This window comes from Macaca fascicularis, chromosome 17, assembly GCF_037993035.2.
Source record: "Macaca fascicularis isolate 582-1 chromosome 17, T2T-MFA8v1.1".
Classification (NCBI taxonomy): domain Eukaryota; kingdom Metazoa; phylum Chordata; class Mammalia; order Primates; family Cercopithecidae; genus Macaca; species Macaca fascicularis.
Window position 1 is genome coordinate 10,025,230 of NC_088391.1, and position 27,286 is coordinate 10,052,515.

Below are 27,286 nucleotides of genomic sequence, written 5' to 3' on the forward strand. Positions count from 1 at the left end.
CCTCCCGGGTTCATGCCATTCTTCTGCCTCAGCCTCCCGAGTACCTGGGACTACAGGCGCCCACTACCACGCCTGGCTAATTTTTTATATTTTTAGTAGAGACGGGGTTTCACTGTGTTAGCCAAGATGGTCTTGATCTCCTGACCTTGTAATCCGCCCGCCTTGGCTTCCTATAGTGCTGGAATTACAGGCATGAGCCACCGCATCCGGCCCCTTCAGCTTTCTTGACTCGAGCCAGGTATACATTTAGCTAGCTTCTTCTGTCAGAAAGCCCATTCATCAAGGTTAGGAGTCTCAGCAGAAAAAAAAGAGTTCAACACAGATTTCAATGTATCCTCATGGATACTACCTCCACAGGTAGAGTTTGTCCTTACTTCTACCACTTCACATTCATCATCTCTTCCTAAGTGCCCTCCTTATTGACTTCAAGTTCCAGAACCAGACATGAAATCCACCATCTCTCATAACTATTTAATCAGCTTCCACATTCACATTAGGTCAAATCCAAAACAATCTGACAACTTATAAAAAATAGACAAATTCTCTGAAAGACACAAGTTACCAAAGCTTGCTCAAGAAAAAAACAAGTAACTTAGGTAACCATGTGTGTGGATTTAAAAAACGATGGAACAGAATAGTATTCAGAAACAGACCCACACATACACAACAAAATAATTTTCAATGAAGGTGCTGAAGTAATTCAATGAAAAAATAAAACTTCCAGTAAGTGATGCTACAACTGTATATATGAAAAAAATTACTCATCTGCACACACACACACACACGCACACACACACATTCATTCAAGAGGAATCACAGACATAAATACAGTTTCCAAAAGAAAACAGGAGAAAAACTTTGCAGCTTTGGGATAGATAAGATTTCTTAAGACACTAAAAGTACTATTCATTTAAAAAAATTGTCAACAGGACTTCATCAAAATGTAAAATGTCTACTTATTAAGAGATACCATAAAGAAAATCAAAAGCAAACCACAAACTGGAAGAAAATATTCACAATGCACAGATCTAATAACATAAAAAGCATTAATAAAGCAACAAATAATCCAATTAAAAACTGGGAAAAAGAAATGACACTACACAAAAAGTATACCATGACCATGAAAAGCACATAAAAAGGTACTCTACGTAAGTCATCAGAGAAATACCAATTAAAATCATGAGAGAGCATTTCATACTTACTAGAATGACTGAAATTAAAATACTGACACCACATGTCGGCAAGGATACGGAAGTATTTGAATTACCATTTATTGATGATGGAATACAAAATGGTACAACCATTCTGAAAAATAATTTGGGTATTTCCTATAAAAGCTAAACATATGCCTACCCTATGACCCATCCTTTCTTTTCTTATATTATCCAAAAGAATTGAAAACATTCATCCATAAAAAAGATATGTACAAGAAAGTTTACAGCTTTATTCATAATAGCCAAAAAACTAGAAATAACTTAAATACCAATCAAAAGGACAATAAAAAAATTGTGGTATAATCAAACCAGGAATAAACTGCTGATACATGTGATCACATGGATGAACCTCAAGTGAAAGGAGCCAGACACAGTGAGTACATGCTGTTACGATTCCATTTATATGAAGTTTAACAAGAGAAAGAACTAATCTATGGTGATAAAAATCACGTACAGTGAATGCCTATTGGAGGGTTAGCTGGTAGGAGCACACAGGAACTTTATAGGATGATAGAAGTGCCCTACATCTTGATTAGGGTATTGATTAAACAGGAGTACTTATTTGTACTCTTTCAAATTATATACTTAAGTACATTTCATTCTATGCACATTTTACCTCAAAATAAAAAGAAAAAATTCATGTACGGAAATTTCAGCATTCATTAACAGGATGAAATTATATTTTCCAGGCCAGGCATGGCAGTTCACACCTGTAATCCCAGCACTTTGTGAGGCCGAGACAGGAAATCACTTGAGGCCAGGAGTTCGAGACCAGCCTAGAAAACATGGCAAAACCCTGTCTCTACTAAAAACACAAAAATTAGCTGGGTGTGGTGGCACACACCTGTAATCCCAGCTATTCGGAAGGCTAAGGCACAAGAATCACTTGAACTTAGGAGGTGGAGGTTGCAGTGACCTCAGATAACGCCACTGCACTCCAGCTTGGGCAACAGAGTAAGACTCTGTCTCAAAAATAAAAAAATAAAAATACACACACACACACGCTCACTCCAAAACAGCATGTTTTGAAAAAGATTTTAAAAAACCTTCAAGTTTAAAAGTGAAAACTTAAAAGTGCTACCATATTTATTAACATGAATATTGTTCCAAATTTAAGAATTTCTCTGAAACGTAAGAAATTTCAATAGAGTACTGTGGCCTGTGTTCACATCTACTACAAATTAGTTTTGTGATGTTATTCTGCTTCTTTAAGCAGAATGGCAATGGAATAAAGATTCAGATACATGGGAAAGGTAACAGAAAGTAACAGAAAGCTCAAAATAGAGAAGGCATCATACCTGTTGGGAGAGGTATATATATCCTTTTTTCTAACCTTCTTCGCAAAGCTTCATCAATGTCCCACGGGAAATTCGTAGCAGCCAATACCATAACCATTCTGGAAGGATCATCATTTTCTAAAGCTCCTCCAACTCCTATACACAGGAAGGGAGGAAAAGATAGTGTTTTTCTTACAACCCTTTACACTTTCATTCAGTTAACATTTCTGTTAGCCAAAGTGACAGAAGCAATGATGAAGAAGACAGTGTAGTCCTAACCTCTGTGTGGTGGCAAAACCAGACTCATCAACGGATAACTACAAAACAAAGAAGTAGAAGAATTCACATAACCCAGTGTGGGATTTTTCTTTTTTTGTTTTTTTCTTGTGTAACCCAGTGCAGGATTTTAATCCAATAAAAATATCCATTTTTCTGTAAGAAAATGAATGTATATTTCCTCTGAAAAGAAAAGGCATGGGAGATTAGGCTCTGTTTTATTCCTCTTATTTCTTTGAAATCATAAAGTTCCGCAAATATTTTACTTTAGTTTTTTAGTCTATTTTCTCAAGAAGTGGAAACAGAGGGTTCACATTTACTTAATATTCTAGCATGCAATTATAATTTTGAAAGACAGGTTATATTTCCATGATGTTGTCCTTTAAACTTTTAAGTGACTTGTAAAAAACAAACAAGACATTTAAGAATGAACCCAGTAATCACAGATAAAAATAACCAAACGAACTACATGTACGTACACAGTGTCTCCTTTTTAGAATAAAAAATTTCAGGTCACACAACAGAAACTCTAGAAAATATGTAGTGAAAAATAAAAGATAAAAAACCCGTAAATTTTACTGATAAGACTTTCTAGTCTGGCATAATAAAGTACTAGTGGATTTAAAGCAACCTAGCTCAATATAGTTATTTTTTAAAAAAACAAGGTCTGGTTCCATTGTTCAGGCTGGAGTGCTCTGGCATGATGTTGGCTCACTGAAACTTACAACATTTTATTATTACTAAACTCCAATCATTATGACAAAGAATCAAGCTGTCCAACTAATAATCAACAATAATCACAAATATCCCTCAATGAAATTCAGCTGACTAAATTTGTATTCAGTAATTTCCTTTTCCAATTTTAAACACCTAATGTTTTCCCCTATATCCCACCTCAAAAATAAAACATACTCATTCCTTTCTCTCATATTTTAGCAAAAGTTAAAATGGTAAACTCATTGAGGGAAGGGTCTCATAGTACATTTTAAGTATTCAGTAAGTATCCATAGTTGATGAATAACCATGACTGTTTTGAAACAATACAACTTGGATATTACTGGTGTTTTGTTGTTGTTGTTGTTATGAGACAGGTTCTTGCTCTGTTGCCCAGGCTGGAGTGCTATGGCACAATTACAGCTCACTGTGGCCTCCAACTCCTGCGGCTCAAGCTATCCTCCCACCTTAGCCTCCTGAGTAGCTGGGACTACAGGCACGTGCCACCACACCCAGCTACTTTTTAAAGTTGTTGCTTCAAGTCTTGCTATGTTAACCAGGCTGGTTTTGAACTCCTAGCCTCAAGTGATCCTCCCACCTCAGCCTCCCAAAGTGCTGGGACTACACGCATGAGCCACTGCACTCAGTCCCTCACCCTGGATATTTTTAAACATATTTTATCTGTTCTAATGTTTTGCTTGAACAGCCTCTTGTCTACCACACAACTAACTACCAGAGTAACTTATCTCTAAACGGCAGCTCTGAGCCCATAACCCTCTTCCTTCTAAGGCTCCTCAGGGCCCTTTTTCTCTGTCTGGATAACTCCTACCAATGCTTCAAAGTCCAACTCGGCTATCTCTTTCCATGACTCCCCCTTAGTCTTGGTGGTGCCTCTCCTGTGTTTCCACTGCACCCAGACTTTACTTCTACCCCAGAATGTACCAAAATGTATTATACTCATCTGATCAGTTGCCTGCTTCTCATCCAGATCAGTGGTTCTCACATTGTTTGATCTCAGGACCCTTTTATACTCTTAAAAATTACTGAGGCTGCATGCAGTGGCTCATGTCTATAATCCCAGCACTTAGACAGGCTGAGTCCAGAGGATCACCTCAGCTCAAGAGTACAACTACAGCCTGGGAAACATGACGAGACCCTGTCTTTACAAAAAAATAAAACTTAACCAGATGTGGTGGCATGCGCCTGTGGTCCCAGCTACTTAGGAGGCTGAGGCAGGAGGATTGCTTGAGCCCAGGAGGTCAAGGCTGCAGCAAGCTGTGTTCACACCACTGTACTCCAGCCTGGGCAACAGAGCAAGACTCTAAACCTTAAAAAAAAAAAATTATTAAGAACCCCAAACAGCTTTTTTGTGTGTGGAGTGTATCTATCAGTATCTTTAAAACTTAAAATAGATGGTGCATGGGTAAATTATAAGAAAAAAAAGAAAAAACCTAAAATTGAAATTTAAAAATATTAGTTCACTTAAAAATGATAAATTCATTACTTATTTACATATTTTAATGAAAAGTATGTTTTCCAAAATATTTTTAAAAAGTAGAGGGACTTTTTTTTTTTACATTTTTGCATATCTCTTTAATGTCTAACTAGAGAAAAGCGGGATTCTCATATCTGCTTCTGCTTTCTACCTTTTATGATACCCTACATCTTACAGCCTCTAGAAAACTCTACTGTACATTGTGAGAGAATGAGAGTGAAAAAGAAAAGGCAAACAATGACTTGATATTCCTATGAAAATAGTTTTGACCTTGCAGATTCTTTAAAGGGTCTCAAGGATCCCTAGGACTCTAGATCACGCCTCTAGAACCTTTGCTCCAAATAGTAAGCTCCTTGAAGGCCACAGTAGCCTTTTTCTTTGTAACCTCAGAACCTGAAATGGTGCAATGCTTTCTGGGTGCATGAACAAATGGGTGAATGAACAAATAATTAAACTTAGGTTGCCTTCTAATCCATCCATTGATTATGAGTTTACACAAAATATTGAAAAATAAGAGTTTCGAAACAATAATGAAATATCAATTACCATCCATCTGAATGAGCAGTTCAGACTTGACCCTGCGACTTGCCTCATGTTCATCAGAGGTTCCTCTTCGACTGCAGATAGAATCTATCTCATCAATGAAGATCGTGGTAGGGGCATAAAATCTAGCCTTTATGAAAATATTTTAAAGAAATCATTCAATAATCTCATAAAACAATCGGAGTACTTAAAAAAATCTTTAAAAGCAATGGCAAAAGAGAGCAGAAACTTCTCACTGTTTTAATGCCATCACCTGGTTATGGCAAAGGCTAAATCAATCATTCCCATGAGAAAAAAGAAATTTCTAAAAATAAAGGTTATATGGCTGGTGAAGTTGGGTGATAGATACATAGGGGTTCATTGTACTATGCTTTCTACATTCATGTCTGAAAATTTCCTTAATGAAAAATTTTTCAAAAATAAGTCAATCTCAATCCTCACATATACATTCTTAAGTTACTGCAAATCCCGTATGAAAAAGGAATAAACTTTAATGACAGGTCAGGCTCTGATTTTTAAAATACATATTAAAATATTCTTCTCTTCCATCAGCTCACTAGAGATGCAGAAATACCAGTCAACCCACACACACAACCAAAGTCTCTTCCTCCACCCTCAGTGGACAGGATGCCAAAAGGCCTTGCCGTACCTTAAAGAAAAAGATACACTGAAGATACACCAACTACCCCACAAAACTCATCATCCCATTTCTCGTCAGTGTGTCAAGAACTATTAAAATAGAACTACACTGCCCTTTTCAAAAAAGATTCCAGGTGGACAGAACTGATTTATGGGAGCATCATAGGCCTACACACACTACTTTAAAATCTGAATTTATCGTCACTCACCATCTCAAACAACAGACGAACTAACTTCTCAGATTCACCTCTATATTTAGATGTCAGCGTAGAAGAGGAAACGTTGAAGAACGTTGTACCACATTCAGTGGCAACAGCTTTAGCTAGCATAGTTTTACCAGTGCCTGGGGGTCCAACCATCAGTACACCCTGACATTTCAAAAGATGAATTAAATGATTTATCAAATTAAAAAAGTTTTATAAATTATCATCAGCTATTAATGTACATTAAGATTTTCCCATCAAAAGATAAACTCAAAATTGTCACAGTAAAATCATGATGCATTTAGCAAGAGTATCATTTTATAGCTAGAAAAAAATGAAGAAATTTCACAAAATGTCTCAAGTCAGAGGTAGTCAGAGATAATCTAACAAAAAGCCTAGACAACAAACAGTTTTCTCATATATTTAGACAGAATCTCAGTTTCCTGAACCTGGCATATGATATATACATATAATACTGAGCACTGCTTAAAAGCAACTGTTCTGTTTACACATATTAAAAATAAGACATTTTCTATCACATGTGGCAGAATTACACATTCCTTACCCTCTATGAGGGACAGAAGCTATCTTCCACAGTGCATTTATAATATACAGCTTTCAGTAAAAAATAAAGACCCATTTATGAGTTAATAAGGTAACAGTAAAAAAATCCAGTGGTGATTCAAACATAATCAAATTAGCAAGATTTGTATCATTTTAAAGTGTTAGACAGTTTATATAAAACAGTGATAGTGATGAAAGAGCCAGTAAATGCAGAATAAAAACCAAACTTTAGTTACTTCTTAGTTTTGAAAACAAACATAAAAGTATTCTATAAAAACAAATCAGTGAGGAATAAAAATTATTCAAGGAAACCAATCCTCTAGTCTTAAAAAACTAATGGGTTCTTTAATTATTTTCTTCCAGTACTTTAGAGTTTAAACACATAGCTCACACTAAATTTTTGTGCATAATATTTGGTGATTCCTTAAGAGGAATTCTGATCCAATTGCTACTTTGGTTTGACAAGCTTCTGGGGATTTAAGCTTTGAAAACTATGTGTATGTCAAAGTTCCATGAACTCCAAGTTCAGAAACTGTCCAAATGCTTTTCTAGCTATAGAATTTTGACACACAGATCAACCAGGAATCACTAAGATTTGAAACATTAGTTTTAAAAAAATATTTTGTTTTGTTAGGGAGCCCTCAACTTTGCATGAGGTTGAGATTTTAAAAACCATGAAAACGACCAATTGATGCTATAGGCATAGCCAGAGCAAAGTTCTTATTTCTGCGATGCCTTTTTCCATTCTCTCTGAGAGGGCCATCCTGTAATGCCATTAATGTGGCCACCTCCTATAGGAGTTCATTTCTAACATTAGCATCTGTTCATAGCTACTGTATGATATTTATAAACTTCACCTTCTCATGACATTACTCCTTTAATTAATTTCTCTCTTTCCTATATCTCTTTGTCTACTGGCTCTTTCCCCTCGGTATATAAATACACTTTAATCTGTCACGTTACAAAAAGCCCTTAAGGAAAGAACAGTCTCTTCAATAAATGTTGCTGGAAAAACTGGATAACCATATACAGAAGAATGACACTAGATGTCGATTTCTCACCATATACAAAAATCAAAATGGATTAAAGGCCATATACGAAAATCAAATCAAAATAGGTTAAAAACCTGAAACTATGAAACTACTAGAAGAAAACACTGGGGAAATGCTACAGGACATCAGTCCAGGCAGATTTTTTGTGTAAGACCTCAAAAGCACAGACAACCAAAGCAAAAACAGATGAACAGATTATATAAAACTAAAAAGCTTCTGCACAGCAAAGGAAACAACAAAGAGACACTCCCACAATGGGAGAAAATATTTGCAAATTATCCATCTGACAAGGGATTAGTAACCAGAACACATAAGCAGCTCAAGCAACTCAACAGCAAAAAGACAAATAATCCAATTTTAAAATGGGCAAAAGGTCTGAATAGACATTTCTCAAAAGACATACAAACGTCCAATAGATATAAAATGCTCAACATCACTAATCATTAGAGAAATTCAAGTCAAAACCAAAATGAGATCATCTCACTCCAATTAAAATGGCTTTCATCAAAAAGATAGCTAATAATAGATGATGGTGAGGATATGGAAAAAGGGGAATGCTCCTATACTGTTGGTGGAAGCCACCGTGGAAAACTGTGTGGAAGTTCCTCAAAAAACTAAAAGTAGATCTACCATATGATCCAGCAATTCTACTACTGGGTATATATCCAAAAAAAGAAAAAAAAAAAAAAAAGGGAATCAATATATCAAAGAGTTATTTGCACTCCTGTCTTTATCACAGCACCGTTCACAACAGCCAAAACATGAAATCAACCTAAGTGCCCAACAATGGATGAATGGAGAAAGAAAATGTGGTGTATATATAATGGAATACTATACAGCCATAAAAAAGAATGAAATCTTGTCATTTGTAGCAACATGGATGGAGGTGGAAGTCACTACGTTAAGTGAAATACACCAAGCACAAAAAGACACATATCACATGTTTTCATTCATTTGTGGGAGCTAAAAAAGGATCTCATAAAGACACAATAGACTGATGGTTACCAGAGGCTGGGAAGGGTAGGGGTCAAGGGAGAATTAAGAGAGGCTGATTAATGAGTACAACTTGATAGATCAGTAGTGTGACCATAGTTTACAATAGTCTATTGTATATTTCAAAATAACTAGAAGAGAATAATTTAATAATTTGATTATTAAATAATTAGCATGAAGACAAATGTTAAAGGTAGTGGATATCCCATTTACACTGATTGGATCTTTACAAATTATGCAAATATATTATCACATGAACCCCAAAAGTATGTACATTTATTATGTATCAATTCAAAAACACAAATGTTTTAAAAAGATAGATAAAATTGACACCAAAAAAAAAAAAAATCCTTCACTTGACTCTACAAATCCTCTAGCTACTATCAACCTCTCCTTCCTCTCACAGCCGACCTTCAATGGTTTATGCTATTTCTTCTTCATAAGCTACAACATGACTTTAGTCTTCACCAATTCACTAAAAATACTTCATTTACTAACCTAATGACCACTCTTCAGTCGGGCCTCCCTGACTTCTCTTTGACGCTGCTTTGATTAATACATGGTATTAATCCCCCTCTTCTTGAAACCCTGACACTGCCCTTTTCCTGACACTTCTGCTCTCTGGCTATGTTCACCGCCTCAGATCTCCTCTTTCCTCTGCCCTTTACATTCCCAAAGCAATTCTAAACCTTTCCCTTTAAAAACTCCTGAACAAACTCATCCATACCCATATCATCAACCAACCTTTCTATCTCACAATTTTACTGAATTTTATCTGAAGCTCCCGGCCTCTATTTCGAATTAGCTGCTGAGTATTTACTGAAACACATTTTGTTTCTATTTAAACCTGCTCCTTTCTCTATTTCCAATATCAGTTCCCTGCACCCTGTATAATAAAGAATTTAGCTGGCCTTTGTCCCCGGTCCCTGGAAAATAGCCTCTAAAACCGTGGAAATACCCTACCGACAGGATTATTTTTGTTATCACAATAGGCCCTGAAATTTTATGCTAATCAGGTGACTCATGGTGGGCCCCTATATAGTTAACACCAACAAGACAACTCAGGATGGGGGGGTGACCATGCCAGGAAAACCAACCATGTGATTACAGAGCTGGGGCTTTGAGCCATGTGATATCAACTCAACCTCTGGGGAGAGGAAGAGAACAAGAGATTAAGAACCATGGGCAATGATTCAATTGATCACGTGAGCGTCCCTAATTGGCAATACTCTATGTATTTCTCTTAGTCCATTTGTGTTGCTACAAAGAAATACCTGAGGCTGGGTAATTTTAAAGAAAAAAAGGTTTATTTGGCTCACAGTTCTGCGGGCTGTAAAGGAAGCATGGTGCCTGCACCCGTTCAGCTTCTAGTGATGGCCTCATGCTGCTTCCACTTATAGAGAAAGGTAAAAGGGAGCCAGCAGCTTGCAGAACTCACATGGCAAGAGCAGAAGCAAGAGAGAGGGGCAACAGCCACTTCTCATGAGAATGAACAGAGTGAGGACATACTCATTACCACGAGGTCAACACCAAGCCATTCATGAGGGATCTGTCCCCATGGCCCAAACTCCTCCCATTAGGCACCACCTCCCAACACTACCACATCAAGAATCAAATTTCAACATGAGATTTGGTGGGACAAATAACCAAACCATATCCAAACTACAGCAGTACTATCACACGTCCATGTGATGCCATAATCTCCATATTGTCACACTTCCAGGAGAGTAAAGCATCCTGACTCCAGGAAGAGAGGGCGAAAGAAGCGTCACCTTGCGCATCCTTCTAGAACTCGCCCTGTAAGTTTCTCCTTTTGGCTGGTTCCGATTTATATCCTTTGGCTATAATAACAGTATCATTGTAAGTGCAGCTGCTCCCTGAACGACTCAGGGGTTGGGGCACCAATCCCCTACACAGTCAAAAATCTGCATATAATTTTTGATTCCCAAAAAAACATAACAATGAATAACCTATTGTTGACTTGAAGTCTTGCTGATAACAAAAACTGTAAACACGTATTTTGTATATGTATTGTATATTGTATTCTTACAATAAACATAGAAAAAAGAAAACATTATTAAGAAAATTATGATAAAAATATATTTATTATTCATTAAATGTAAGTGTGTCACCTTAAAGGTCTTCAGCTTGGATAGGCTAAGGAGGAGGAGGAAAAGGAGGGGTTGGCCTTGTTGTCTCTGGGGCGGCAGAGGCAGAAGAAAAGCCATGTGTAAGGGGATCCGCAATATTCATGCCTATGTTGTCCTGGGCTCGACTGTAAGGCCTCCCTAAGTTCTGTGAGTTGTTCTAGAGAATTATCAAACCTGAGAGGGTAGTGGGAACCCCTGAATTTGTAGCCAGCTGGTTGTAAGAGTGACCCAGGGACCCCCAGGCTTGCAGCTAGTGTCTGAAGTGAGGGCAGTCTTGCGGAAAACTGGGCTCTCAACCTGTGAAGTCTGGCCCAACTCTAGGTAGGTCATGTCAGAAGTCATTCAATTCAAGCCTGGAATCTGGGAGTCATACAACTTGTCTCTCCCACATCCCTGTAAACAGTCAGTCACTTATACCTTCTAAACATCTCTCACAAATCCATTGATTCTTCACTAACCAAAAAGCCCATGCCTTTCTACAGGTATCTGTCCTCACTGTTTGGCTAGATTATTTCACCAGCCTCCTGATGAGATTACTTTTTCATGTCCATCTACGTCCATCCCCAACCTATCCTCCATACTGCTACAGAAACGATATCTTCCTACACTTGCAAATACCCTTCTACTAAAAACTCTTCAGTGGCTCACTGACATCTTTGGCATGGCATGCAGGGCTCTTCGTGAGAAGTAGGTCACACCAACCACTCCAGCAGTGTCTTTTGTTACTATGTCCCATATAAACACTCTATCCTTCCAGCCACACTGAACTACGGAAGATTCCTCACATATACTATGTTCTCTTACACTTTTCATGTGTTTGTACATGATATCCACTCTGCCTTAGAGCCTTTCTTCATCACATCTACCTGTTTAACTTCTATTCATCTTTCAAGTCTCAGCTCAGAGTCACCTGCTCTGAGAGGCCATCCCTGATATTATTCTCCACAGCAGACTAAGTCCCTCCTCCTCTCTCCTGCCATAGCAGTGAGTTCATTACTCTTTCAGACACTAGTCACACTGTCCTCAACAAATACTGCACTTAACACATGGCCTCCATTAAACACATGCTTATTCACCCAAAGACCATGAGCTTCTTGGGGGCTATTATTATTCACTCATTTTGGTATCCTCCGCACTTAGCCTATCACGTGACACAAGGTAAATACTCAATAAATATGTATTTACCCAGTGTAAATGTATCCAATTCTTACTAAGTACTACGCCCTGAGGAAAAAAAATTGAATCTATCAGGAATCACACATAAATCCTCAAGAGACTTTTAATCTATTAGAAAATATAGATAGATAAATTATGACGCAGTCTAAGAAGTGCTAAGATAGGCTGGATGATAAATGGATAGATGGCTAGAGTCTCAATGTAAGAGTGATTCAAGCATATGTTTATACTTCAGCCACTGAAAATACAGTAGTCTATTTCTTGGGCATCTCCTTATTTTCTAAGTAAAATTTTAAATGTTGCCTTTATAAAAATCATATAATCTGATCTTAAAACTTATAAAGAAGGACCTCGCTATTATTCTGTTACAGAAAAGTTCATCCCAGAGATACGTATTTTTGAAAAGGCACTTAATATCTCCGTCTTTAACTTCTCTCACAAGCTTCAGCCCTGTATTTCTTTTTTTTTTTTTTTTTTGAGACAGAGTCTCGCTCTGTCCCCCAGGCTGGAGTGCAGTGGCGCAATCTCAGCTCACTGCAAGCTCCACCTCCTGGGTTCACACCATTCTCCTGCCTCAGCCTCCCGAGTAGCTGGGACTACAGGCGCCCGCCACCACATCCGGCTAATTTTTTATTTTTAGTAGAGACGGGGTTTCACCGTGTTAGCCAGGATGGTCTCGATCTCCTGACCTCGTGATCCGCCTGCCTCAGCCTCCCAAAGTGCTGGAATTACAGGCGTGAGCCACCGTGCCCGGCCGGCCCTGTATTTCTAACTTGGTGCATTTCCACGTTAATATACCAAAATTTAAAACTCAAAAATAATTCCATATCTTTTTCCCCAGAAGCACCCCCTGCTCCTACTGAACTTTTAACATCAAGAACAATAAACCAGCGTCTTTCTCCTTCCTGAGCTCCACATTTATGTTATCATCACTATTCTGCCACAGACAAAACCCAATTATCTTTACCCCTGCCTTCTTCTTGACATATATATTACATCCAAAAGGTTACCAACTTCCTTCAGTAAATATCACTAGCATCTGTCCTTCCATTCCTAATTCATAATCACCATCCTAATTCAGGCTCTTTGAATTTTAAGCCTAAACTACTGCCAATCACTTCTGAACATGCTCTTTGCCTCCCATCTTTCTGTGTTCATTGCAACCAGACTGTTTTTTCCAACTCACCAGTTTAATTATGCTACCTACCTGCTCAAAGACGTCTCCCAAACATCTATAGAAAAAGAATAGAACTCCTGGGAAATAGTCTGGCCTCAACCTACCTTCCCATTGGAATCTTCCACTAATTTATGTTTTCAACATTTACATAATTCTACAGCCTCATTAACTCATTTTAACCTCACTATATCCTATGAGATAACTATTATTATTCCCATTTTATAGATAAGGAAAGTGAGGCATGGAGAAGTTCCATAACTTGCTCAAGATCACAGAATAAGTGGAAATGGTTAGAATTCGTATGCACCCAGTCTGGATCCAGGATCTGTGCCCCTTACCAATATTCTATGCTGCCTTCCTTACAAAACGTCAACGCATCTATTCCCAAACACACTTACACTTTCTCACTATATTCCACTGCTCACATCATGCATCCCCCTCAAGTTCCTACATCTCCAAAATGTCTCCTCCAACACAGTGAAATCCTCACAACCCTACAAATTGCAGCTTGAATCCCACGTCCTCAAGCATAAAGCCTTCTCTAATTATGTCATGTTTGTGCTTTGCTGAGCTTTCCAAGCACATGTGGACTGTACCACCCATTAGGCTCTGCTAGTGCCTAACGCTGAAAGCGATCTGTAACTGCCCAACTCTCTGTTTAGGATGTCTCACAGCTCAGGGACTCTGTCTTGAGAAACAAGGAACCTTACATATAACAGGGCTAAGTAAATGCCTGAAGGATAAAGGAATGGTATCACACAATGCAGACGTGTGCTATGGAGGGAAAGGCACATATAAACATAGGAAGCTGAGACACATTGAATTTTAAATTTTCTAAAGGTCTATTATGGTTGTCACAACCTATTTGGACTTCAATTTTCTAGTCTGTCAAATAATGGGGATTTAAGATGATCTCAAAGACTCATTCCAATTCTGAAATTCTGGAATTTACGTTTTGAGACAAATTTTATAAACCTGAAAAATTTCTAAGGTCTCCTTATTTTCATGTATTCTTTAAAATACATTTATCAGGCTTGAAACAGTGGCTCATGCTTGTAATCTCAGGACTATGGGAGGTCAAGGTGGGCGGATCACTTGAGGCCAGGAGTTCAAGACCAGCCTGGCCAACATGGCAAAATCCAGCCTCTACCAAAAATACAAAATTTAGCTGGGCGTGGTGGCACGCACCTGTAATTGCAGCCACTCCGGAGGCTGAGGCACAAGAATCACTTGAACTTAGGAGGCAGAGGTTGCAGTGAGCCAAGATCATGCCACTGCACACCAGCCTGGGCAACAGAGTAAGACTCAGTCTCAAAAACTAAATAAATTTTTGTCCCATTTTAGTAAATAATCTGTTCTCACAAATCCCTAAAAAATTCAAACACGATTTTTAAAAAAATAATAATAGTTCTAGTCAAGAATTTTATTCTACTGTTGCAGAAAAAAAATTATTTGGTCAGGAAAAAGATTCTTTAGAAATATATCTTATTTTCTTAAGCCAGTTTGCCAATAAATACTACAAAAGCACAGCAAGGACAAAATAAATTCATAAAGTCAGATATTCTGTAATGATATAAGAAGTGGTTTTTTTTGTTTGTTTGTTTGTTTGTTTGTTTGAGACGGAGCCTGGCTCTGTTGCCAGGCTGCAGTGCAGTTGCACGATCTTGGCTCACTGCAACCTCCGATTCACAGCTTCAAACAATTCTCCTGCCTCAGCCTCCCGAGTAGCGGGGATTACAGGCACGCACCACCATGCCCAGATAATTTTTGTATTTTCAGTACAGATGAGATCTCACCATGTTGGGCAGGATGGTCTCGATCTCCTGACCTCGTGATCCACCCTCCTCAGCCTCCCAAAGTGCTGGGATTACAGGGGTGAGCCATGGTACCCGGTCAAGAAGTCGTTTTTTAAAACACAGCTAAAGACCTCTCTTTAGAAAAAACATTTGTGAAAACTCAAAATATAGCAAATGTAGTCTATAAAACAGTCAACAATGAGCTTCAAGTCAGTGACAAGTAAAACAAAATAACCATCAATGAGAAATATTCCAACTTTTGAAAAATAACTGTTTGATCATACCTTTCTTCTATAAGACTATGCATTATTTCTGCTTAATCTGCTTAACTTTTTATTTACAGAACCATATACCTAGAAAATTCTTAAAACTAATCTCTAGCTCAGCATCCCTGAGGGAAGTGACCTAAAGACTATATAGTTTCAACACTCCAAGCTCATCTCTCCTACTATGCAGATGTAACACATCACAATACAAATTCAAATCCAGGTGTTTTGGGTGTATATAAACTTCTCCCAACCTTTTCAAAATGGGTTAAATACATCAAAAACTACAGCAATGCTGCCTTTCATTCTGATGCAAGCAGCATTCTTATACCAAAACCAATTTAATAAATTCTCACCTTCCATGGCCTTCTAATCCCTTTGAAAAAGTCAGGCATCCACATTGGAAGAACAACAGCTTCCCTTAGCAACTTCTTAGCTTCTTCCAGATCTGCTATGTCATCCCTTTGAAAGAAGAGCAAAGTTTCATAATGTTTATTCAGGGATCTTTGATTTATGGTCAAACCTAATTCTTCTAATTTTTTTTACTTATGAAATTGTTCTCATATTAAGAACATTAGTCTAATTCTTACTGCATAAAAACATCAGTGAAAACATTAGTTATTAATGAGGACATGTCACTGAATTAACAACTTTTGTCAGTTATATATCAACTTCAAATTAACATGTAAAATGTTCTGGTTACATTCGACAGAACTCTCCCGTCAATTCTATACTTTCACATTACAGAGGTGGTCATAATCAGATTAATGAATAACAAGAGAAAACTCACACCAAGCCAACCTATAACTTGTGTTCTCCTCTACTTTAATTCAATAATTTCAAAGACTCTAACCAATGAATGCTAGGATTCCTGGATACAATGTCTCTTTCAAGGGCTTCCACCAGATCCTTATCATAACCAGCACCATCAAATTTTGGCATTTCACCATCACTTGCACCGTCTTGCATATTCTTCCTTCCCTGGGGATAGGTATAAAAAAAAGTACTAGTCAGTAACTGGATAATTTAGTTAACATCATTACGCTTTGAAAACATTATAATGCCATCATTTTCAAAATTTTATTATTTTAAGGTAGTATTTTCTGATTACTCAAATGCCATTCTCCTCTATTTAATTCATCAGAAATACATGAACTGGTCAACTTTATTAAAAACTTCAAATCTACATTCTTGCAGGGACAGTTGCAGGTAAGACTAAACATCCTTGCTAGATCCCAAAAGACTGGGAAAGCCTACCTTTGAACTAGTAGATGCAGAAGATTTCCACCACTACTAGGAAACATTTTGAATATTAATGTAGAAGGATCTTTTTAAATGGTATTAAGACCATTAAAGCAATATGCTTTCCCCAAATTCTTCATTTAATAATATAGTTGTTTTAAAAGGAACTATATGCTATGCTTTCTATGGGGTTCTGCCAAGATTTACACAGCTTTGAAAAGCTTTAAATGAAATTTACTTATTTGCCAGAGACAGTCCAACTATGGAAATACTTCAGCAAGCATAGCCAAGTGCCTCCCCAGAGCTTTAGCCCCAGTTACTGCCTACAGTAAAAATGAAACAAGAAAATGGCCAAAATGAGTCAATCTCCTAAACTTCAACCTCAAAAGAGACAAAAGAACAAGACAAACTTCTCTAATCTCACTTCTGAAACAGTCAAAAAAGGCTCAATCATAAGTGCTGGGAGGAAACTAAATGGCTCCTTTGGATAGATGCTCTGGTTCCTTTAAGCCACTAGGTAAGTGACCAAACGGTACTCTGGTACTTCACCCAAAAAAAACACAAATTATTTCTGGGCAGTATGGCAGTAGTATTACATTTATTAGCAAATTTTCAGGAAGATTCTTGCATTCCAGATGACAGATATCAATATTGACACTATTAAAAGGAGTAAATTTTTGGCACCTACACAACAAATACATCAACATACTTAAGCTTAGGCTAGAGTCACATTTTATAGTACGGACAGGCCAAGGCTACCAAGTCATATGCAAACAACAAATCACTAGGAACATTCTGTAATCATTTTAAAACTATTCTAGAAATGTATCAACAAAGGATACAACAGAAACTGACATATCTGGAGCTTGAGCCTTCATATGGCATTGTAATTTATATTTACATAGTTAAAATTTCATTTTAATATGAATGTCCAGGTGGCCGGAAAGAACTTAATAAACACTACATCAGGAGAAAGAAAAAGCTGCATGCCTATATGAAAGTAATAGCAGTATCACAGGATTTTTTGCGCATCTTTTACGTGCAACACATGTTATTGCGTATCAGGTTTTAGAGCAGTGAATGAAAATACATTATCTGCCCCCATCAAGCATCTAGTCCAGAGGGGGAAACAAACAACAAGTAAATAAAGCAAAAACACACATAAACTGTGAAGTGCTGTGAAAAAACCTGAGCAGCCAGGATAGATAAAAGGTATTACACAGAAGAAAGAGGTTGAAGATATGGGCAGAGGTGAGTTTGGATTTCTTCTGGCTCCTATAGAGGATGGGGTAGAGGAGGAGAATCTAAGAAGTAAAAGCCTCTCACTACGCAGAAGGAGAAGTGTGTGTATAGGCCAGTTAAATGACCTGCCCGAGAACCCAAGGTTTCTCAGTGGTACACATGAGACTTGAATACAGATCGAGTACCACAAACAAGATTCTGGAAATGTTTTCAAATCAAAATGGTGAGGTTATAAAAAACAGACTTAGGAAAACTAAGATAAATTTGGTCATACCAGGAAATCAGTAAAATGAGTGACAGTTATTCTTCATAACAAATACTTAAATTAGAATATAGACATCAAATATAAACAGCTAGATTAAACGCAACACCTAAAGGAAACTATGAAAGGCAATAAAGCTAACCTCCCCCATGATATTATTAAGTGTACATAAATAATACTAAGTGCAATGTCACTGAAATGATCTTACAATTCTTTCCTTAGATTTTCATGAGTTGACTAACGTCAACATTAGCAAGAATTTGATTTTTAGCATGAAGGTTGATATACTTTTTTTCTCATGAAAGCAAAATATTTTCACTTCTTTTTACTAATATCAAAATTTCCCATATCGAGAAAGCTTTGTTACTCATCTTTTATTAGTGTTGGATAATCTTCTATTTGAGGAAAACTAGGTTCAAAGTGACTAACAATTAATGATATAGTCTGCCCTAAAATGCAAATTTTTTTACATTTTACTATGTAACCTCTCACACTGGCAGATTAAGTGAAACATGATCAGTTACTAGCTCTGGGTCTTGCATTTTAAGAGAAATGCTGATAAATTACACTCAGGGAAGGATAATCAAGATGATAAAGGTTTCAAAACCCATGTCATATGGAGGAAGACGAAGGACACTAGAGACATTTAAGCTGAAGAAGTAAATCCTAATGGGGCAATACAACCAACAGGCCTACTAAGTATTATGCCCCCCCCAAAAAAAAACAAAGCAAGGGCCAGTAACAAAAGATATAGATTTCAGATCAGCAAAAGAAAGAATTTTCTAACAATGGATTCTGTCCAACAGACGAATCAACTCATTAGGTAGTAAGCTACTACGCATCAGAAATTACTGGCCAATTAGTAATAAAAATCACTGGGTCATAGTCACAGGGATGTCTAAGCTGAATTATAGCTGATCTTTTTCCTGTAAAGCCACTGCCTCTCACTTGCCTAATTTATTCATCTGTTGCCTGATTTCAACGGCTCAAAGAAAGTACAAAGTTTCTTGGAAATCTCATTATTTTTCTTTTTTTTTTTATTATTATACTTTAAGTTCTAGGATACATGTGCAGAACATGCAGGTTTGTTACATAGGTATACACGTGCCATGGTGGTTTGCTGCACCCATCAACCCATCATCTATATTAGGTATTTCTCCTCATACTATCCTTCCCCTCATTCCCCAGCCCCCAACAGGTCCCAGTGTGTGATGTTCCCCTCCCTGTGTCCACGTGTTCTCATTGTTCAACTCCCACTTATGAGTGAGAATATGCGGTCTTTGGTTTTCTGTTCCTGTGTTAGTTTGCTGAGAACGATGGTTTCCAGTTTCATCCATGTCCCTGCAAAGGACACGAACTCATCCTTTTTTATGGCTGCACAGTATTCCGTGGTATATGTGACACATTTTCTTTATCCAGTCTACCACTGATGGGCATTTGGGTTGGTTCCAAGTCTTTGCTATTGTGAACAGTGCTGCAATAAACACATGTGTGCATGTGTCTTTATAGAATGATTTATAATCCCTTGGGTATATACCCAGTGATGGGATTGCTAGGTCAAATGGTATTTCTGGTTCTAGATCCTTGAGGAATCGCCACACTGTCTTCCACAATGGTTGAACTAATTTATACTCCCACCAACAGTGTAAAAGCGTTCCTATTTCTCCATATCCTTTCCAGCAAACCCTTCAAAAAACCAATGAATCAAGGAGCTTGTTTTTTGAAAAGACTAACAAAAGAGATTGCTAGCCAGATTAATAAAGAAAAGACAGAAGAAATCAAATAGACATAATAAAAAATGATAAAAGGGATATCACCACTGATTCCACAGAAATACAAACTACCATCAGAGAATACTATAAACACCTCTTTGCAAATAAACTAGAAAATCTAGAAGAAATGGATAAATTCCTGGACATATACACCCTCCCAAGACTAAACCAAGAAGAAGTCAAATCCCTGAATGGACCAATAATAAGTTCTGAAATCGAGGCAGTAATTAATAGCCTACCAATCAAAAAAAAAAAAGCCAAGGACCAGATGGATTCACAGCCAAATTCTATCAGAGGTACAAAGAGGGGCTGGTATAATTCCTTCTGAAACTATTCCAAACAATTTTTAAAAAGGGACTCCTCCCTAGCTCATTTTATGAAGCCAGCATCATCCTGATACCAAAATCTGGCAGAGACACAACAAAAAGAGAAAATTTCAGGCCAATATCCCTTATGAACATCAACGCAAAAATTCTCAATAAAGTACTGGCAAACCGAATCCAGCAGTACATCAAAAAGCTTATCCATGACGATCAAGGTGGCTTCATCCCTGGGATGCAACGCTAGTTCAACATACTCAAATCAATAAATGTAATCCATCACATAAACAGGATCAATGACAAAAAACCACATGATGATCTCAATACATGCAGAAGGCCTTCGATAAAATTCAACACCCCTTCATGCTAAAAACTCCCAATAAATCAGGTATCGATGGAACATATCTCAAAACAATAAGAACTATTCATGACAAACCCACAGCCAATATCACACTGAATGGGCAAAAGCTGGAAGCATTCCCTTTGAATACTGGCACAAGACAACACAGTATTGGAAGTATTAGAAGTTCTGGCCAGGGCAATCAGGAAAGAGAAAGAAATAAACGGGATTCAAATAGGAAGAGAGGAAGTCAAATTGTCTCTGTTGGCAAATGACATGATTGTATACTTAGAAAACCCTATTGTCTCAGCCCAAAATCTCCTTAAGCTGATAAGCAACTTCAGCAAAGTCTCAGGATACAAAATTAATGTGCAAAAATCACAAGCATTCCTATACACCAATAATAAGAGAGCCAAATCATGAGTGAACTCCCATTCACAACTGCTACAAAGAGAATAAAATACCTAGGAATACAACTTACAAGGGACGTGAAGGACCTCTTCAAGGAGAACTACAAACCACTGCTCAAGGATATAACAGAGGACACAAATTAATGGAAAAAACATTCCATGCTCATGGATAGAAGAATCAATATCATGAAAATGGCAATACTGCCCAACGTAATTTATAGATTCAATGCTATCCTCATCAAGCTACCATTGACTTTCTTCACAGAATTAGAAAAAAAAAAAAAAACACTTTAAATTTCATATGGAACCAAAAAGAGCCCATATAGCCAAGACGATCCTAAGCAAAAAGAACAAATCTGGAGGCATCACACTACCTGGCTTCAAACTATACTATAAGGCTACAGTAACCAAAACAGCATGGTACTGGTACCAAAACAGATATATAGACCAATGCAACAGAACAGAGGCCTCAGAAATAATGCCACACATCTACAACCATCTGATCTTTGACAAACCTGACAAAAACAAGAAATGGGGAAAGGATTCCCTGTTTAATAAATGGTGTTGGGAAAACTGGCTAGCCATATGCAGAAAACTGAAACTGGACCCCTTCCTTACACCTTATACAAAAATTAAGATGGATTAAAAACTTAAACGTAACACCTAACACCATAAAAACCCTAGAAGAAAACCTAGGCAATAGTATTCAGGACATAGGCATGGGTAAAGACTTCATGACTAAAACACCAAAAGCAATGGCAACAAAAGCCGAAATTGATAAATGGGATCTAATTAGACTAAAGAGCTTCTGCACAGCAAAATAAACTATCATCAGAGTGAACAGGCAACCTACAGAATGGGAGAAAATTTTTGCAATCTACCCATGTGACAAAGGGCTAATAATATCCACAATCCAGAAGGAACTTAAACAAATTTACAAGAAAAAAAAACAACCCCATCAAAAAACGGGCAAAGGATATGAACAGACACTTCTCAAAAGAAGATATTTATGCAGCCAACAAAGAAAAAAGCTATCATCACTGGTCATTAGAGAAATGCAAATGAAAACCACGAGATCTCACACCAATTAGAATGGCAATTATTTCTTTTTTTAAAAAAAGTGATTTTGTATTCTATTTCGTAGCTGTGTTAGTCCCCCACTTGCATGTTACAATTGATAACTAAAACCCATATATTGCCTACTCGATGTGCCAGGTACTGTTCTAAGCACTGGATATATATTAACTCTCTTATTAATCCTAAAAGTCCTATGAGGTAGGTACTTTCATTATTTCCATCTCATAGATGAGAAAACCAAGGCACAGAGAGGGTAAGTAAATTGCCCAAGGACACGCAGCTAGATCCTAGGGAATACAGCTCCAGAATCAGTGCTTTCAACCACTTTGTACTCTAGCATACTGCTGCACACCCCTGGGCTACTCTTACCCCAGCGTGAGAAGCAACACAGGAAAAGTTAGACAAGGTTTCTACGTTGCATCCCACTCTAAGACTTTATTATTTTACAAAGTAAGATAAGTTAATAAATGCAAACAGTGCTTACTAATTTCAGTATCATGCCATGCATTTGAGTGTTAATACATTTAAATTGAAATTATGAATCCATAGCATTCTGCACACCTATCAATATACATGTTATTTCAACAATATTTGCCAGTACTATGTGCCAAGCACTATTCTAGGCACTGGGGATATCGCAGTGAACCAAACAGAAACCCCTGCCCTCATGAGGCATATATTATTCAACTTAGGAGGCACAATATATTAATAAGTAAAATATATAGTAAAACAGAGACAGAATAGCAAGTTCAAATGTGTCACAGTCAGCATATACTTCACAAGTCTGAAGAACAACACAGAAATCAACAGAAAGAAATGAGATGAGGGGAGAAAGAAGATGAGGTCAAAGAAGAAATGGATGCCAGACTCTGCAGAGCCTTGGAGGCCATTATGAGGACTTGGCATTGAATCTAAGATAGGAAGCCACTGAAAGTTATGAGCAGAAGAAAGACACAATCTGACCTATGTTTAAGAGGAACTCTCTGGCTCCTTTGATGCCAACAAGCCAGGGACGGTGTGTTCTCTCATGTTTTATTTTACACTTTCTGTAGTATATAGAATGGTTAAAATGAGTGGTAGAGTCTGAGAGAGGATAAGAAAAAACACATACAGCTACTAAGGTCCCACATTTAATCTTACTGTATAAGAAATACCAAATACCACATTAAGTAAGAGCTCACGCACTCCTATTAAGATAGCCTTGAAAGTGGAAAACTTAAGATAGCTCAGCAAGGATATACAAATTCTAAAATCAAGAAGCTAAAGCACTCTCACTTGGCAAGGCTGAAATACAGTAAGACTGTTCAGTCTAAGAAAAATATGTGTATTAGTCTTCTGAATAAGAGGTTAAAATATTTGAACGCAACTCTTCCTATGACCTAAGACCTCATCCCGTCAAAGACTAAGCTGACATTTGCACAGGAAAAGAAAATCAACAGTGGGTGAGTAAAAAACCAGAATAGCACAAATTTCCACAAATGGGTTTAGAATTCTAAATCACAAGTTTGGTCAAATAGTTACTTGGATATTAAAACTACTTTACTATAATCTAGCACAACAAGGTAAAAAAAATAAATAAAAACAAAACCCAGCACTATAAATTAGCTACCACCAGAGACAAAAATGTGTGGAGCAACTTAATATTCAAAGGACAGAACAAGATATTTCTTAAAAACAAGTCATAATGATACAAATAGCCAATGAACATATGAAAAGGCTTTCAACCTCATAAATTATCAGGTAAATACACAACACATGGTAAATATCCTGGGAAAATCACAATGAGATATGATTATGCCTAAAAAAGATGGACAACATCAAGTGTTGCCAAGGATGTGGAGTAACTGAAACTTCCCCTCTGTAGGTAAGAGGGAAAACTTGTATAACCACTTTGGAAACTGGTGTTATTCACTAGTTTAACTTATGCATATCCTATGATCCAGCAGTTCCACTCCTAGGTAGAGGCTCACTAGAAATGCACGCATATATATGTCAAAGGATAAGCAGAAAACCATCCAAAGCAGCATTACTCACAAGAGTCTCAAGCTAAAAGCAACCCAAATATCCATTAATAAGAAACAGGTTTTAACTGTGATATACTACTATATGACAATGAAAATAAACCACAAATATATACAACACCAGGAAATATTCTCACAAATGCATGTTGAACAAAAAAAGCTGGACACAAAAGAATACTCACTGTACATAAAGTTCCAAAATAGGCGTAATTTATGGCATTAGAAATCAGAATAATGGTTGCCTTTGGGAAAGAGGTAAGTGGCAAAGATTGGGAGGGATCATGAACATGGCTTCTGGGGTGCCAAATGTTCAATTTCTTGACCCCAGAGCTGATGGTTACATTGAATTACAAGGCTTACATGCAGTGAGATGCTGACGCTGTTTCTTACTAGTTTTTAAGTGTCAGCTACTAAATTTTCAGAAATTTTGTGAGCCAGTTGTGAAATGCAGCCACTAATAAATATTAAATTACACAAACTTTGAATAAGTTATATTTTTTAAAAAGGAAATAAATACTCAAAATTCCTCACATCCTAATTATTTTACTATTACCTATTCTCTTGAGGTTCCATAGCTTATTGTATCTCTATGGTGGAAACACCATACAATGGTAGGCTGCTACCCAAACTCATCTCAACTATGAGTTCAGTGACATGATGTTGAAATCCATCACACAGGTGGTATTTACATCACAGAATTAGCAAATGCTATAAATCAGGGCTTGATTTATTGTTTTCTTGACCGCCTAGATTTAGAAAAGTAATGGGGAAAATGTTAATAATGCAGACTAAACTTAAAAGCATGTCATTTTTGCTGTTACACTGTAAATAGCACAAAAAATCTGATTATTCTTCCAGTATTTGAAAACTGCTGAAGTCATTGATCGATGAGTGAAGCTCTAGCGTGTTTGTTTCACTATCATCTTATTCTTTAATGTGTATACACACATATACCTTTTTTTCATAAAAGTAGTTATTAATATACACCACTGGCTAGATTATTATTCATCAAAAAAGTACCATTAAAATTTGTGCACTTTTCTTCAATAAAAATATTTTTTATGAAGTCACTGTTCATTTATATAATCAATCAATAGCTCTCAAAAGAATACGTCAATCTAGTTTCGAACATCTCTCCATATCAGATATCCCTAGACTTACTCATGAGAAGGAAAGCCTTCTCATGATAAATGGCCATTTGTTATGTATAATTCAATGAAATAAAGTCCTTTAACAACGTTAAAATGAATTCAGAGAATATAATTTACCGTCCTTTAATCTGAATTCTATTTAAAAGCATATATAGCTTCAATCATGAGATAATGGAAGTACTGCTCATTTCACTGAGTTAATTAACCATAAAACTATAATCTTAAAAATACTTGAGAATCAGAGTTTTATAAATTAAGGTTATAAAACAAAAATATTTCTTCTACTACCTGATATTTTACTTTTAGATTATCCTTCTTAAATAAAAAAATCCTTTCGCTACTTCTATGTATATTTCTATTTGACTCTAAGTTTAAACAGCAAAATAATAAAAAATCTGATTTTCCCAGGTGCCATGATCTAAATGTTTATGTCCTTCCAAAATTCATGTTGGTATCTAAGCCCAAATGTGATGGTATTAGGAGATGGGGTTTTCGGAAGGTGGTTAGGTCAATGAGGTTTCTGCCTCATGAACATAATTAGCGCCCTAACAAAAGATTCCCAAGGGAGCCTGTTGGCCCTGGGAGCACCCTGTAAGGACACATAAGAAGGTGCCATCTAGAAGGAACAGACCCTCAGCAGATACCACATCTGCTAGTGGCTTGTTCTTAGACTTCTCAGCCTCCAAAACTGTGAGAAATAAATTTCTGTTCCTTCTCAATTACCCAGTCTAAGCTATTTTGCTATAGCAGGAAGAAGAGACCAGATACATTGAAATAAAACTGAAAAAAATATAGCTTAAAAGTTAATTCATTCAGGCCAGGAGCTACATTTCATTAACATTTGCATTTCTAGCACCTAGAATTATTACTGACACAAAATGTGCACTTAATAAGGATGTGTTCAACAAACAGAGTACTAGTTAGACTTATGGCTGACCCTGCAGACCTCAGGGGGGAAAATGATAAAGCCTCAACAACAGATCACTATGCAAAATGATTGTTACTTACTGAAAAACAGCATTTTAAGCTGGGACCTAACCTGAAGCCTGTCAGTAATTTTAAAAAAGAAAAAGAAAAAAGACATAATCACTCTCAGGAAATAAACTGGTACTCTTATAAGAAGATAGTAAGCACTTTCAAATAAGAGGCTGTATAGCATAATGATTAAAAAACTCAGGTATTACAATTAGACAAAGTTCAAATCTTAGTTCACCATCTGCAGTTAAGACTTCAGTGTCTCAATTTCTTTACACATAAAACAGGAAAAATAATGCTGAGCTCACAGGATTATGCAGGGATCAAATAAACCAATAAATGTAAAAACCTTCAAAGAGGGCTTTTTTTGTAGAAAGCTTCAAAAAGGATAAGTGTGCTCAAGGAAGACTAACATTTGCTACTACTGCTATTATTAGTTGTTCCATCATACAGTTCCCAACACCAAATTAAAAATCCAAAAATATACCAGGGACCTTAAGCAAGATACCTCTAACTTCTCTTATCCTCACTTTTCTTACATCTATAAAGTTAAGTACATAGTTAGAGTGCTGCAGCAGCTTTCAAAATTCTGACCCAGACAAAGTAATAAATGCATTCTGGATCATGAGCTGGTGTACATAAACGTATATGAATAAATTTGTATATATTTTATAAATAAATTTTTATCAAAATAATACTGTACTTATTGGCAATAAACTCTGAATTTTCTGTTCTTTTCTAGTTCAATTTTAAAGCTGGTAGCAACACACAAAACTGATCTTAAGAAAAACAAATACAATAAACACTGAGGACTCCCATACCACTGAGGGTACTTCCAAACAACACTAATTTTCCTTCTTTTTTCTGAGACCAAGTTTCGCTCTGTTGCCCAGGCTGGAGTGCAGTGGCAGGATCTCAGCCCAGTGCAACCTCTGCCTC

General features: G+C 36.9%; 1 protein-coding gene across 24 annotated transcripts in view; it reads right to left on the reverse strand.

The window, feature by feature from the left end:
- Positions 1 to 27,286, reverse strand: part of KATNAL1 (katanin catalytic subunit A1 like 1) — a 244,990-nt gene that overhangs the window by 171,549 nt on the left and 46,155 nt on the right. For 21 of the 24 annotated variants that reach the window (XR_012426789.1, XR_010582530.1, XR_010582529.1 and 18 more), the window contains 5 exons: positions 16,389 to 16,516; positions 15,892 to 15,997; positions 6,368 to 6,526; positions 5,523 to 5,649; positions 2,513 to 2,647 (listed from right to left, as the gene is read on the reverse strand). Coding sequence is in view for 18 of the 24 variants with exons in the window: in XM_065533128.2 (XP_065389200.1) it covers positions 2,513 to 2,647; positions 5,523 to 5,649; positions 6,368 to 6,526; positions 15,892 to 15,997; positions 16,389 to 16,516 (655 nt within the window). In the remaining 6 variants the exon portion in view is untranslated. The remainder of the gene's footprint in view (positions 1 to 2,512; positions 2,648 to 5,522; positions 5,650 to 6,367; positions 6,527 to 15,891; positions 15,998 to 16,388; positions 16,517 to 27,286) is intronic. The other 3 variants (XR_012426791.1, XR_012426792.1, XR_012426790.1) reach the window with 2 other exon arrangements.